Source organism: Megalobrama amblycephala, linkage group LG4 (assembly GCF_018812025.1).
Source record: "Megalobrama amblycephala isolate DHTTF-2021 linkage group LG4, ASM1881202v1, whole genome shotgun sequence".
NCBI lineage: Eukaryota > Metazoa > Chordata > Actinopteri > Cypriniformes > Xenocyprididae > Megalobrama > Megalobrama amblycephala.
Genome location: NC_063047.1, coordinates 11,530,652 through 11,545,442, shown reverse-complemented (window position 1 = coordinate 11,545,442; position 14,791 = coordinate 11,530,652). Strand labels below are relative to the sequence as shown.

The window sequence follows — 14,791 nt, the reverse complement described above, 5'->3', positions numbered from 1 at the left end:
CTCTCTCTCAATCCTTCTCAACCTTTTTTTGCTTCAGGAGTAAACTTTCTCCAGACGCAGGCCCACAGAGGATTGTTAACACCCTCCGTCTACCCTCTGGAGTTGGTGCGACTTGTGTACTGAAAACTCCCTTCAACAGCACTCTGGACCAGCTGGCTCAAACTCTGAATCCTTATGCAAACAACTCCAAAACCCTGGCAGCCCGCTACTTTGACTCTATGTGTTTGGATTCCTTCACACAGGGTGTGCCTTTATCAAACTTTGTGCCCCCGCCGCCCTCTCCTGCCCCCTCTGATGACCCAGAGGCCCATTTTGAAGATGGCCTTTGGAATTACACTGCCGCTCCTCCTACTACTGTCCGAGGTCAGAGTTTACAGGTGTATGGTTCAATATGCTTGTTTTCTTTTCATCAAAGCTCAGCACATTAGAAATTTAAAATTAAAGTGCAGCAGTATCTAAATTTTTAGCGATTTTTACAATTTAAAATAACCGTTTCTATTTTAACACATTTTGTTCCTGTGATGGCAAAGCTGAATTTTCATGATCCTTTAGAAATCATTCTAATTTTATGCTCAAGAAACATTTCTTGTTTTTATCAATGTTGAAAACCGTTGTTGTTGTTTTTGTTTTTTTAATAATGTGATACTTTTTTTCAGGATTTTTTGAAGAATAGAAACTTCAAAACATTTATTTCAAATTGAAGTCATTTGTAAAATTACAAATGTTTTACCTTTCACTTTTGATCAGTTTAATTTGGTTTATTTTGCACTTTTTCATCAAATATTAATATTAGATGCCATTTTAGTAATTTTAAGTAAAATTGACAAAAATAAATGAATATGATATGATGAAATATTGCCCAAAAAAAAAAAAAAAAGAACACTGATAGGCAGCCAATAAATATAAAAGAAAAATAGTGATTCATACTAAAAAAATGATTCAACTTTGGAGATGATATCAGCAAAGACTGAAATTAATTCTTGTGCTGCACACCTGCTGACTAATGCTAAAAGTGAAAAATGTATTTTCCTTGCATAATTGTAGATTATTCTGAAACATCCTGTGTGCCGACTCTGTCTTTTTCCCTGAAGCTGTGTAATATGTATTCTTCCTCTCACCCTGCTGTGCTCCCACAGAGATGGCGACATCTCCCCCCACGCTGCCCTTGACCATTCGAGAGCCGGTGCGCTGTATCTGCTCCATGCAGGGCACGGGCTTCTCCTGCCCCAGTGGAGTCGGAGGCCGACCGCCCCTCATGAAGGTAGTAACCGGAGACATCTTGGTGGACATCACAGGTCGCAACGTGTCCGAATATCTCCTGTACACCTCTGATCGTCTCAGATTACACAGGTAATCTTCTGAAAGGGTGTCAAAGTGATCATAATATCCTATTTTATTTATTTTCCTAAGGTCTACTATTGTTAAAGTGTTTTACACCACAAACATAGTAATTTAGACCTTTAGTGGCATAATTAAGATGGCTGTTTTTTGGTACTGTACCTTTAATAGTTTTATATAAACACCCTCTTTAGATGTGAAACACTTATTCTGAATTTGTGGGTTTGCTGCCAGATCCAATAAAGTTTTTTAATGAGCATCTTTGCAATGCTATCAAAGTGACAGGGCAGTCCAAGTTGCTGAATACTGAATATTTTGTAGTATGGTATAATATGATTGGTCATTTATAAATGTGCTTGTGTATTTATCCTTATGACATCACTGCAAACCAATGATTTCTGGACAACTAGTTTGTGCAGTTCAATTTTGATAAATGGACTTTCTGGAGTGGCTGGACGCTTTGAGTTTTGAATGTTATTATGGTGGAGTGTATTGAATACTTATTTCTAGACGTTAAGGAAAAATTATTATTATTATTATTATTTTATTTTATTTTTTTTCAAAATATTACTCCTTTAAATTCTCAATGTAACAGAAGTAGCGACAGAACTTCTCTTCCGTATTGTGACATACATACGAGTCAAACAGATTTTCAAAGAAAAAAGTGTAGCACGGTCTTGGTTCAATCTAATAGTTGTTGATTGGATGGAGGCAGATCTGAATGTGTGTTTTGGGTCAATTTAAAAAAGTAGTGGCGTTTAAGTGGACTAAATGATTGTAGAAGTCTGACAAAGGGCACTAGAATATTGAGTTTTGACTCTTTTGGTCAGCATTTTCATTAAAAAGTACAATGTCAAAACATGCATGGATGAATCATTGAAAATAAGAACAAAAATTGCATTTAGAAAACAGATTTCCTCAATTTCCACTTCAGGCCAACTTTAACTTAAGATCTCATCTATTTTAGACATTTTTTACCTCTCAAATTAACTCAAAACTGCATGTTTTTTTATCCTGAAGATATGGAGGCTTTACTGTAGGAAACATTCAGAAATCTGTCCCAGCATCCTTTGGGAGAAAAACACAACCTATGGTGCGCAAAATAGCAGTGAGGCGATCCTCACAGGCAAGTCAGAGCATCTTTTCTGTTTATAGCTAATATATTTTTATAGCTAATATTTCATCATAGGTTTAATGATTTTGTATTGATTTGCAGGTGCTTTACAATAACAAAGGATATCACAGTATGCCCACTTACCTAAATGTCCTCAACAATGCCATCCTCCGAGCCAATCTGCCCAGTAGTAAAGGAAACCCTGCTGCATACGGTGAGTTCACTGGCTGAATTAGCTGAAGCTAATTAGCTAGGAGTGTTTATGTAGAAACAGTAGGGGTGTGACGAGATCTCGTGTCACGAGATCTCGCGAGACTAAAATGTGACGAGATTTCTCGCCGAGGCGAAAAGTTGTCTCGTGATATTGCCATGACAGAGGGGTTAGGAGGATTAGGAAAGAATATGCCACTGCTACGTTTACATTACGCCTCCACTGTTGTTTTGCTTTGTATTTAAATAAAAAACATTTAATTCAGTTGGATAACGGTCGCCGCCGCTCCATATTTACAGAGTACGAGTGATCGCTGAAAGTGAAAGTAAACGCGAGCGCGCATTCAAACGTAATTTCAATACCCTGCATTTTTAAAGCGGCTGCCTGATGAATGCAAATATCTCTCAATATGAAAGCTATTTTAGGCTGGGCAGTGTAGTTGTAACCATCTCTTAGCTCTGTATCAAAGAAAATTTTGGTCTTATTTGCACTTTGAATATTGAGAGAGTGCGATTATGGTTGCACTTATTGTAAAGTGTTACCATAAAAATGAATAAGAGTTTTCTCTTAATCTTATTAAGCGCAAACAATAAGGTTTCATTTGTTAACATTAGTTAATGCACTGTGAACTATCATGAACTAACAATGAATGACTATTTTTATTAACTAACATAAACAAAGATTAAAAAATACTGTAGCACATATATTGCTCATTGTTAGTTGATGTTGGTTAATTAATGTTAATAAATGAGACCTTATTGTAAAGCGTTACCATTTTTATTTATACTGTTTTTATTTCTATGATCAGTTTGTGGAAAGGAGTTCAGTTAGGAGGTCTAAAGTTGTAGAAGCTCATAAATCATACAGTAAGGTCTGAAGAGACTGAAATCATACAGAAGACAAGTCCGTTGAGTTTGTGGCAAAACCTTTTACAGTATTTGAGTATTGTTGTCTTTTACTGCATATGATAATTCATACTCAGAAAGTAGAACTGAAATGACATTCATTACAAGATGATTAGTTAAAACATTACAAATACACCTGCAGAATATTTTTTCTAGTCATGTATTTCGCCTTTGAGGATTTCTTAAAAATAGTGTGTAAAAATCTTGTCTCGTCTCGTCTCGTCTCGTGATCTCAATCTTGAGTCTCGTCTCGTCTCGTGAGATACCGGTCTCGTCACACCCCTAAGAAACTGATTGAAAACTTTGATTGATTGTTTTCTTCCTCTGTAATTGTGCGTGTTTTACTGTCTTCTTTTTAAGTCATCTTAATTCTGTTGGTTTTTGTCATAAAGATTGTTTAGATGCACTGAAAATCCTGTATATGCTCACGTTTACAGGAATCACAGTGACCAATCATCCCATGAACAGAACCAGTGCCAGCCTTTCTTTGGATTATCTGTAAGTCTCTTACTCTCCTCTCTGCTTCCTGTTCCAACCCTTTAAACACTCATTGCTTATTTATTATTATTATTATTGTTTTATTTTAAGTCGGCATGAAATGGAAGTTGCAATAGTCTTTTCTTCGCTATCGTGAAGTACAGGTGCATCTCAATCAATTGGAATGTCATGGAAAAGTTCATTTATTTCAGTAATTCAAATCAAATTGTGTAACTCGTGTTTTAAAGGTCCCGTTCTTCGTGATCCCATGTTTCAAACTTTAGTTAGTGTGTAATGTTGTTGTTAGAGTATAAATAAAATCTGTAAAATTTTAATGCTCAAAGTTCAATGCCAAGCGAGATATTTTATTTAACAGAAGTCGCCTACATCGAACGGCCAGTTTGGACTACATCCCTCTACTTCCTTCTTTAATGACGTCACTAAAACAGTTTTTTGACTAACCTCCGCCCACAGGAATACACAAGAGTTGCATTTGTAGAGTGTGTTTGTCGCCATGTCGTCGAAACGCTGTTATTTTCATCCTGCAGTCCAATCACCGGGTCTGATTCCGGCTCAAATTGATAGGGTAAAATTAAAGACGTTTACAATAACACTGAGCGCGTGCATCTCCACGTTATGGTAAGAGGCGTGACCTTTCCGGGCAAGGAGCGCTAAACTGCTGTTGAATCACAACACAGGAACCGCTGGCACAATCAGAACTCGTTACGTATTTCTGAAGGAGGGACTTCATAGAACAAGGAAGTCATCAGCCCGTTTTTATGACAGTGGAAACAGCAGTATACAGATAAGTAAATGATGTGAAAAATACTATGTTTTTTTTACACACGAAACATGAACACATGTTATATTGCACACTATAAACACAATCAAAGCTTCAAAAAACCACGAAAAACAGCACCTTTAAATAAATTCAATGCACACAGACTGAAGTACTTTAAGTCTTTGGTTCTTTTAATTGTGATGATTTTGGCTCACATTTAACAAAAACCCACCAATTCACTATCTCAATAAGTTAGAATACTTCATAAGATCAATAAAAAAAAGATATTTTAAACAGAAATGTCAGGCTTCTGAAAGTATGTTCATTTCTATGCACTCAATACTTGGTTGGGTCTCCTTTTGCATGAATTACTGCATCGGCATGGAGGCAATCAGCCTGTGGCACTGCTCAGGTGTAATGGAAGCCCAGGTTGCTTTGATAGCGGCCTTCAGGTCATCTGCATTGTTGGGTCTGGTGTCTCTCATCTTCCTCTTGACAATACCCCATATATTCTCTATGGGGTTCAGGTCAGGCGAGTTTGCTGGCCAATCAAGCACAGTAACACCATGGTTATTGAACCAGCTTTTGGTACCTTTGGCAGTGTGGGCAGGTGCCAAATCCTGCTGGAAAATGGAATCAGCATCTCCATAAAGCTTGTCAGCAGAAGGAAGCATGAAGTCCTCTAAAACTTCCTGGTAGATGGCTGTGTTGACTGTGGACTTCAGAAAACACAGTGGACCAACACCAGCAGATGACGTGGCAGCCCAAATCATCACTGACTGTGGAAACTTCACACTGGACTTCAAGCAACATGGTTTCTGTGCCTCTCCACTCTTCCTCCAGACTCTGGGACCTTGATTTCCAAATGAAATGCAAAATTTACTTTCATTTGAAAAGAGGACTTTGGACCACTGAGCAACAGTCCAGTTCTTTTTCTCCTTAGCCCAGGTAAGACGCTTCTGACGTTGTCTTTGGTTCAGAAGTGGCTTGGTACGTGGAATGTGACAGTTGAAGCCCATTTCCTGAAGACGTCTGTTTGTGGTGGCTCTTGATGCACTGACTCCAGCTTCAGTCCACTCCTTTTGAAGCTCTCCTAAGTTCTTAACACTCTGAGGTCTAAAAACGCGCCGGCGCGTTTTGCAGGTTTTTTTTCACATTGCAGCAAAACAGACTTAAAATACTCTGTCATTTTTTGTCATAGAGACATAAGTAATACATCAATTGAAACTATAGAATATCTCCTTTTATTTGTATACACTCAGAGTAAAAACAAAATGTTGTGCTTTTTGTAAAATAAAGAAAACTAACATGATGCGTGATCTCTCATCTCCCTCTGAACGAAGTCCAATCTGACAGTTCTCAGAAAATGAAGTGTAACTTAGTGAATACTAATCACAAAAAATTCATACTTATGTCTAACAAAACGTTGAAATGTCAGGTTTTAAATCGTGCAAGTCAAATCGAAAACAAACATTCTGTGTTTATGTAATCTGTATGAAAAGAGAGCCATGTCAGAAGTCCGTGATTCAGCTCATTACCCACTAATGCGGCCACACCCACGGAGCCAGCGCTATTCACAGGCAAATTCAGAGACAACACATGCATTCATCATCTCAATCGTGTATTTATTGCCTTGAAAATTGTTTATCTGGATGAAAAAGCCATGGTTAGCGATCTCTGGAAGACATTCAGTAAATTCCTGTTTGTTTTCTTCTATTGATAAGTTTTAAGTGAGTTTTTGTTTCTTTAGCGCCCTCCGGCTGTAGTATGAATTGGTAAACACCATTCATGGAATATCGTCTTCTTCTTAGGTGAATTTGTGGACTAAAATGCACAGAGCGCCCTCCGGCTGCAGTATGAATTGCAAACACCAGCGCTCATAGAGATAACAATGAATATTAAATAAAAAATAACTCCTCTGTATAGAAAATTGACATAAACATATGAGAATCCTATATTTCTCCAAATGTGCATGCTTTTAAACTAAAAGCCTATATTCAGACTCTTTGCATCACAGAAATACATTATATTTTAAAGTATAATATAAAACCATTATTTTATATTGTAATAAAATTTTTCTGTATGTTTCATATACCATGATGAGCTTGAGACATCACAGAAGTTTTTTTTCACAGCCTACCTGACTGAAATGCCTCATTAATATGCAAGTCTTTTCAGGTCATTACTATTCAATTCTTTTGTCTTCACAGGTGAGAATGAGCCATTATTCATGGAGATTCACGCCTCCTCGCATACCGTGTTTCTTGGCAAAAAGTGTCTTACAAAAACTAAATCAGTATATTGTTATAAATGAAAGAGTAGTCAGCATAATTTTTACATAATTTTGAAGCAAAAACTCTAGTCTACAACCTTCAATACCCAAAAGTCTTGTGAACACAGATTTAATATACTTTTATTGGCCTTATATCAGTGACTTAAGTTTTTTGTTTTTTCAGTAACCACGCATAAACGTTATTCCTTCAAAAACACAAACATGTACACACATGTTCCTCACATATTATGGTAGCCTAGTTTGTGCTGAATACAGTGTAATGACACTTGTGTCATTAATATGTTTATGAACAACTGAAAAAAGCACAAATGTCAGGGCATGTCAAAACTTCTCCAGGCCCCAAATCAGCCTCAGACTCCAGAGGGTTAAATCGGCTTCGCCTGACAATCTTCTCAAGCCTGCGGTCATCCCTTTCATTTGTACACCTTTGTACACCTTTTCCTACAACACCTTTTCCTTCCAGTCAACTTTCAACTTGTTTCAACCCAAATTTGGGTCAAATATGGACAATCCCAGCCGTTGGGTTAAATTTTTAAATTAAATTTTTAACCCAACGGTTGGGTTTGTCCATATCTGACCTAAATTTGGGTTGAAACAACCCAGCATTTTTTAGAGTGCATGAATATGCTTTGGCACAGCACTCTGCGAACAGCCAGCTCTTTCAGCAATGACCCTCTGTGGCTTACCCTCATTGTTGAGGGTCTTGATGATCGCCTTCTGGACAACTGTCAAGTCAGCAGACTTCCCCATGACTGCTGTTGGGATTACTGACCTAAACCCAGTATTTATACCCTGAGAATGGTAATTTAATAGAATTTGAAATTAAATATTCTAATAATTTGAGATACTGATTTTTTGATTTTGATGAGCAGCAAGCTGTAATCATCAAAATGAAAACAAACAAGTCTGGAAATATTTTACTTTGTCTAATAAATCTAGAATATATTTAAATTTTACTTTTTGAATTAAATTACAGGGGGAACAAAATAACTTTTTCATGATATTCTAATTTACTGAGATGCACCTGTATATCCAAGTAAAACTGCTTCTCGAACAAGAAGAAAAAAGGTGGGACTTGATTTTGAGATCAATTCTCCATAGAGAATTGATTGGATTGTTGGATCGTTGTGGTGTGCTGTTGCTGTGATCTCATGTGAGTGACAGGTTGTCCTGTCTTTATGCCACTAAGATCACAAGGACACATGCATTTTAAGAAAATAATGATGTGCACAGCAAAAGTCCTCCTGTGGTGAAAATCCAGTTTTTTAATGTTGTTTATATGTCTATGTGGTGTTTTTAATATGACCGCTCTGAAGCAAGGGATTTTCAAGAGGGGATTTTTCTGTTATGAAAAATCGGGTAGATTTAGCAATATAGCAGGGATATGATGTATATTACGATGTTATGATTAACTATATGACTTTCTCCTCTGACGTTTTGAGTTGTTCAAAGCATTTCTAAGAATTTTAGAAGGCAGCTGTCTGACTCAGAATGCGAACAGGAACATGGTTTGTGTAACATTACATTATCAAACAGCTAATAATGTGTTGCTGGTCAAACAAAAGGCTAATCATATTAATTACCGTTATGTGTCTGATGTTGTAAAAAGCAGCTGCGTTTACCTCAGTAAGTTGACCGTGTGGATCTCTGAGCTTGTGCAAGTGAGTGGAGGCGGGGCTAATTATCATATTCATAGATCCGCATATATTAAATGAAGCAAGGGTGTAGTGTTACATTCAAGCTATTTTAAGGCATGAATAATTTTTTTTCACTGGATTGTTTTTTTTAAATATGTCATTTTGGTGATCAAAGATAAGTTTTAAGGGTTAAAATTATTGACTACAGGGGGACTATACAGTATTTAAAAAAAAAGGGTCAATTTTGATTTCATGGTGTCTTTAAATAGGGACAGTACAGAAAACATGATTCCAGCCAAAGAGCTGAAAAATATGCATTGTACATAAAGAATATATGCTGTATATGCTAATTTACATCTCAGGTCCCTAGAAAGGCTTTTCTCTAAACAAAAAAACAAACAAACAAAAACTACCAACCCTGCTTACCTTTGGTTAACACTTTTAACTAATATAATATACTCATACATACACGTATACTCATACAAATATGCATTTAAAAAAAAAAAAAACATTAAATAGCTATTTTAGGGATATATACAGTCCCCTCCAAAAGTATTGGAACAGTGAGGACTATTCCTTTATTTTTTCTGTAGACTGAAAACATTTGGGTTTGACATCAAACAATTTATATGAGACAAAAGATCAACATTTCAGCTTTTATTTCCAGGTATTTACATCTGGATCTGATACACAACTTAGAAGATATAACCTTTTGTTTGAACCCACCCATTTCTCATGTGATCAAAAGTATTGGAACAGATTAACTTAAAATAGATTAAAGTGAATAAGACTTAATATTTAGTTGAAAATCCTTTGCTTGCAATAACTGCATCAAGCCTATGACCCATTGACATCACCAAACTTTTGCATTCTTCTTTTGTAATGCTTTTCCAGGCTTCCACTGCAGCCTCTTTCAGTTGTTGTTTGTTTTGGGGGGTTACTCCCTTCAGTCTTTTTTTTAGCAGGTAAAATGCATGCTCTATAGGGTTTAAGTCTGGAGATTGACTTGGCCAGTCTAAAACCTTCCACTTTTTGCCCCTGATGAACTCCTTTGTTGCTTTGGCACTGTGTTTTGGGTCATTATCTTGCTGCATGATGAAGGATCTCCCAATCAGTTTGGTTGCATTTTTCTGTAAATTGGCAGACAAAATGTTTCTGTACACTTCAGAGTTCATTTTGCTGCTGCCATCATGTGTTACATCATCAATGAAGATCAATGAGCCCGTCCCAGAAGAAGCCATGCAAGCCCAAGCCATGACATTACCTCCACCGTGTTTCACAGATGACCTTGTATGTTTGGGGTCATGAGCAGATCCTTTTTTTTCTCCAAACTTTAGCCTTTCCATCACTTTGGTAGAGGTAAATCTTTGTCTCATCAGTCCATAAAACTTTGCCCCAGAATGTTTGAGGCTTGTCTCTGTAGTTTTTGGCAAATTCCAGCCTGGCCTTCTTATTCTTCTTGCTAATGAGAGGTTTGCATCTTCTGGTGTAGCCTCTGTACTTTTGTTCATGAAGTCTTCTGCAGACAGTAGACTGTGATACCTTCACTCCTGCCCTCTTGAGGTTGTTGATGTCACTAACAGTTGTTTTAGGGTCTTTCTTTACAGCTCTCACAATGTTTCTGTCGTCAACAGCTGATGTTTTTCTTGGTCTACCCATTCGAGGTCTGTTACTTAGTACACCAGTGGTTTCTTTCTTCTTCAGGACATTCCAAATGGTTGTACTTGCTATGGTCAATGTTTGTGCAATGGCTCTGATTGATTTTCCATCTTCTCTCAACTTCACAATTGCTTGTTTTTCACCCATAGACAGCTCTCTGGTTTTCATGTTGGTTACACGTCTAACTATAAATGCAGTCTGCACAGGCAAAACCCAAATCTGAAACTGAGTGCAGACATTTAGTGCTATTTATTGTTTGAATAATCAATGTAATAGGACACACCAGGGCAACAAAACACACCTGTCAGTCACATGTTCCAATACTTTTGGTCACATGAGAAATGGGTGGGTTCAAACAAAAGGTTATATCTTCTAAGTTGTGTATCAGATCCAGATGTAAATACCTGGAAATAAAAGCTGAAATGTTCAGCTTTTGAACATTTCAACATGAATCTTTTGTCTCATATAAATTGTTTGATGTCAAACCCAAATGTTTTCAGTCTACAGAAAAAATAAAGGAATAGTCCTCACTGTTCCAATACTTTTGGAGGGGACTGTATATATATATATACTGTACATATAGTAAAAAAAAAAAAAAGATTTATTAAAATTTAAATTGCGTACAGCTCTGGTTTGTCTTAAACCAGTGCTTAACCAATTACTGTAAAAGGCTTTATGTCATGTACTTTTATTTCAGTTTTATTTCAGTTGGCAATATGTTTCTTGTTGAGAGCCAGCCCTTTAGAGAAAAGCTCTTTTAAAAAGCTCTTTCTGATTTAATATCCGCTCTCCATCTCTTTTAGGCTCCAGGGCACTGATGTGGTTATTGCCATCTTCATCATTGTAGCAATGTCCTTTGTGCCAGCGAGCTTCGTGGTCTTCCTGGTAGCAGAAAAATCCACCAAGGCCAAACACCTGCAGTTTGTCAGCGGATGTGACCCTGTCACTTACTGGCTAGCAAACTACATATGGGACATGGTAGGGTGAACGAGAGACTATGTGGATTTTTTGTCTATTCAAGAGCAGTCCTGAGGGCTAAATTGTTTACACACAATTTTCTTTTGTCCTTTCTTCGCTAGCTGAACTACTTGGTTCCAGCCACGTGCTGTGTCCTAATTCTGTTTGTGTTCGACCTTCCTGCGTACACGTCACCTACAAATTTCCCAGCAGTGATCTCTCTCTTCCTTCTTTATGGGTAAGCTCTTTCTGCATGAAGACTCTGTCAGACATGGAGTGACAATAAATAAAACATTTTGTCATTTTGTCATTTTTATTCAAGTCTTGAAAATCCCACATAAAATGTGACATTTCACTCTCTCTTTCTAGCTGGTCTATAACCCCCATCATGTATCCAGCCTCTTTCTGGTTTGAGGTGCCCAGCACTGCTTATGTTTTCCTCATAGTCATTAATCTGTTCATTGGCATCACAGCAACGGTGGCCACTTTCCTCCTACAGCTGTTTGAGCATGACAAGGTACATCAGAGAGAGAAATTGTTTAGCATTATAAATTTTTATCACTCATGGCAGGTATATTGTATATAATATGGTGTCTTGTTGCTTTTTAAAGGCAATAGCAAGACTTGATTTGATTTTTTTTAATTAGGCATTTTTCTGTGACAGTATTATTGTGATGTCATGCTCATTATTTTGATGAAGTGTCTGTATCTCACTTAAATAGTGGATTTGGTCCATCCCATCTCAGTGTTCTTGACCTTCGATCATATATAATGTTTAATATCATATAACAATGTAGCGTTTTATCACCAATATATGTTTTGTTTTGTATTTTCTTACATCACAGGATCTGAAGTTGGTAAACAGCTATCTGAAGTCTTGTTTTCTCATCTTTCCTAACTATAACCTTGGTCATGGATTGATGGAGATGGCCTACAATGAGTATATCAATGAGTATTACGCCAAGATAGGTGTGTTTGTGCATTCCCCATCCCAGGGCACTGTTTCCTTTGCTCTTTTCAAATGGTTAAATACCTTCTTTTCCCTGCAGGCCAGTTTGATAAGGTGAAGTCTCCATTTGAATGGGACATTGTGACACGGGGACTGGTGGCAATGACCATTGAGGGTTTTGTTGGCTTTCTCATTACAATTCTGTGCCAGTACAACTTCCTCAGGAAAGCCCAGTGAGTGTTTGATTGTATACAATGTTTGTGTCTTTGACAGTTAAAAAGGAAAATGTTCTAAAGGTCACTGATTTCTTCTCACTGAAGGAGAGTGCCTGTCAGCAGTCAGCCAGTTGATGACGATGATGTTGATGTGGCCTGTGAGAGACGAAGAGTGCTGAGGGGAGATGCTGACAGTGACATGCTGAAGATCGACAACCTAACCAAGGTCAGGCACTCCATGACATTTTAGAAACTTTTTCTTAACCCTGTCTGTTCAGACCTGAATCCGTCGATCTGATCTTCTTAGAGCCTGCGTCTCCTTACAGGTGTACAAGTCTCGTAAGATGGGCCGGATCCTGGCAGTGGACCGTTTGTGTCTGGGGGTCCGTCCTGGGGAATGCTTTGGGCTGCTGGGAGTAAACGGAGCAGGAAAGACCACCACCTTCAAAATGCTGACAGGAGATGAGAGCACAACTGGGGGAGAAGCCTTTATCCAGGAACACAGGTGCTACATTCAGACATTCAGATATTTTTTTTTTTTTTTTTTTTTTTTGGAAGAATATAACTTAAAAGTTGATTTTCTTTTACTCTGTTTGTTATATTTTAAGCATAAACCAATAATTTATATTTAAAAAAAACAAACAAAAAAAACAATTTGCCCAGGAATAAGAAAAATTAAACTTAATTCAAACAAGTCTTATCTTATACACTTATATTTCTCAAGTAATATTTTTTTAATTGACCTGTTTTAAGGAAGTTTTGATGTTAGCATGTTGCTATGCTAACAACACTATTGATTAATTTTCAATACTGAAAATACAAGATATTTTTTGACAGAATATAGAATATATCTTAAATTAAGTTTATACTGCAGTTTTACCCTTTTGTTAAATATTTAAGCATAAACATCCAATAAATATTGTTTAATTTTAAAACAAGAAGAATGCTTTGCCATCACAGAAATAAATTATATTTTAAAATATATTCAAATACAAAGCATTTAATTTAAATTGTAGTAATATTTCACAATATAACTGTTTTTACTGTATTTTCATCAAATAAATGCAGCCTTGGTGAGTGTAAGAAATTTAATTGAAAAACATTAAAAAAAAAACTTAATTAGTGTAGGATAGATAGATAGATAGATAGATAGATAGATAGATAGATAGATAGATAGATAGATAGATAGATAGATAGATAGATAGATAGGTTAAAGCTTTTTGATGTTTTCTTATTTAATCCACGTTGTATATGTACTACTAATGTAAATGGCTTGGTCAGAATGAGTCTTTCATTGTCTTGCAGTATCTTGCGGGAGCTTTTACGAGTGCAGCAGAGCATCGGTTACTGCCCACAGTTTGACGCTCTGTTTGATGACCTGACTGCTCGAGAACATCTGGAGCTGTACACACGCCTCCGCGGCATCCACTGGAAAGATGAGGAACGGGTGAGCACACAGACACACGCTCTGTGTAGTCACAGCATTCTGTAAATGGTTGTCATGCACTTATCGGTGATAGTCAAGTATGGATAAGAGCTCATGAAAGCTCTCTTTAAATCAGTTTGAAAAAGCACTTAATCTATAATTGTTAACTGCAGTTTAAAGTTTAATGTGTACTTACTGTCGAGAATAAAATATCACATTTTTTCTTCCTACTATCTTTTTATATCTCACTCTCTCTCTCTCATTCGCTCTCACTTTGTGTCCTGAAGGTGGTTCAGTGGGCTCTGGAGAAGTTGGAGTTGTCCAAGTATGCTGACAAACCTGCTGGCACCTACAGTGGAGGAAACAAACGCAAACTCTCTACAGCTATTGCTTTGATTGGATACCCCTCACTCATCTTTCTGGTTAGATCTGCCTGTCACTCTTCCCTTACCATTCTCCACTCTCACTGCAAAAATTATTTTCTTAATTACAACTGAGCTGTGTTTAATTACTGTAAGCAGGTCTAAGCATGATCTTGTTTGTCATTACAGGATGAGCCCACCACAGGTATGGACCCAAAGGCTCGTCGGTTCTTATGGAACCTCATTCTTGACATCATCAAGACAGGACGTTCTGTAGTGTTGACATCACACAGGTGTGGTAACCTATAGAAATCTTGTTTTCGGTTTTATATTCAATTTTGGTCACACTTTAGATTTTTAGAACTACGAATTTTGCCTCAATAAACTCCCAATTACTGCTTATCAGTAGTTAGTAAATTAGTTGTTAAGTTCAGGTATTGGGATTAAGGGATGTAGAATATGGTCAT

The 14,791-nt window shown here is 37.0% G+C and overlaps 1 protein-coding gene across 3 annotated transcripts in view; it reads left to right on the top strand.

Moving 5' to 3' along the window:
- The window catches only part of abca2 (ATP-binding cassette, sub-family A (ABC1), member 2), an 80,851-nt gene that overhangs the window by 57,795 nt on the left and 8,265 nt on the right, over positions 1-14,791 (top strand). For all 3 annotated transcript variants that reach the window (XM_048187517.1, XM_048187518.1, XM_048187516.1), the window contains 15 exons: positions 38-363; positions 1,137-1,350; positions 2,359-2,464; positions 2,555-2,666; positions 4,006-4,066; positions 11,219-11,393; positions 11,495-11,610; positions 11,742-11,889; positions 12,218-12,341; positions 12,422-12,554; positions 12,642-12,762; positions 12,863-13,041; positions 13,842-13,983; positions 14,250-14,384; positions 14,514-14,617. In XM_048187517.1, the coding sequence (XP_048043474.1) occupies positions 38-363; positions 1,137-1,350; positions 2,359-2,464; positions 2,555-2,666; positions 4,006-4,066; positions 11,219-11,393; positions 11,495-11,610; positions 11,742-11,889; positions 12,218-12,341; positions 12,422-12,554; positions 12,642-12,762; positions 12,863-13,041; positions 13,842-13,983; positions 14,250-14,384; positions 14,514-14,617 (2,196 nt within the window). The remainder of the gene's footprint in view (positions 1-37; positions 364-1,136; positions 1,351-2,358; positions 2,465-2,554; positions 2,667-4,005; positions 4,067-11,218; positions 11,394-11,494; positions 11,611-11,741; positions 11,890-12,217; positions 12,342-12,421; positions 12,555-12,641; positions 12,763-12,862; positions 13,042-13,841; positions 13,984-14,249; positions 14,385-14,513; positions 14,618-14,791) is intronic.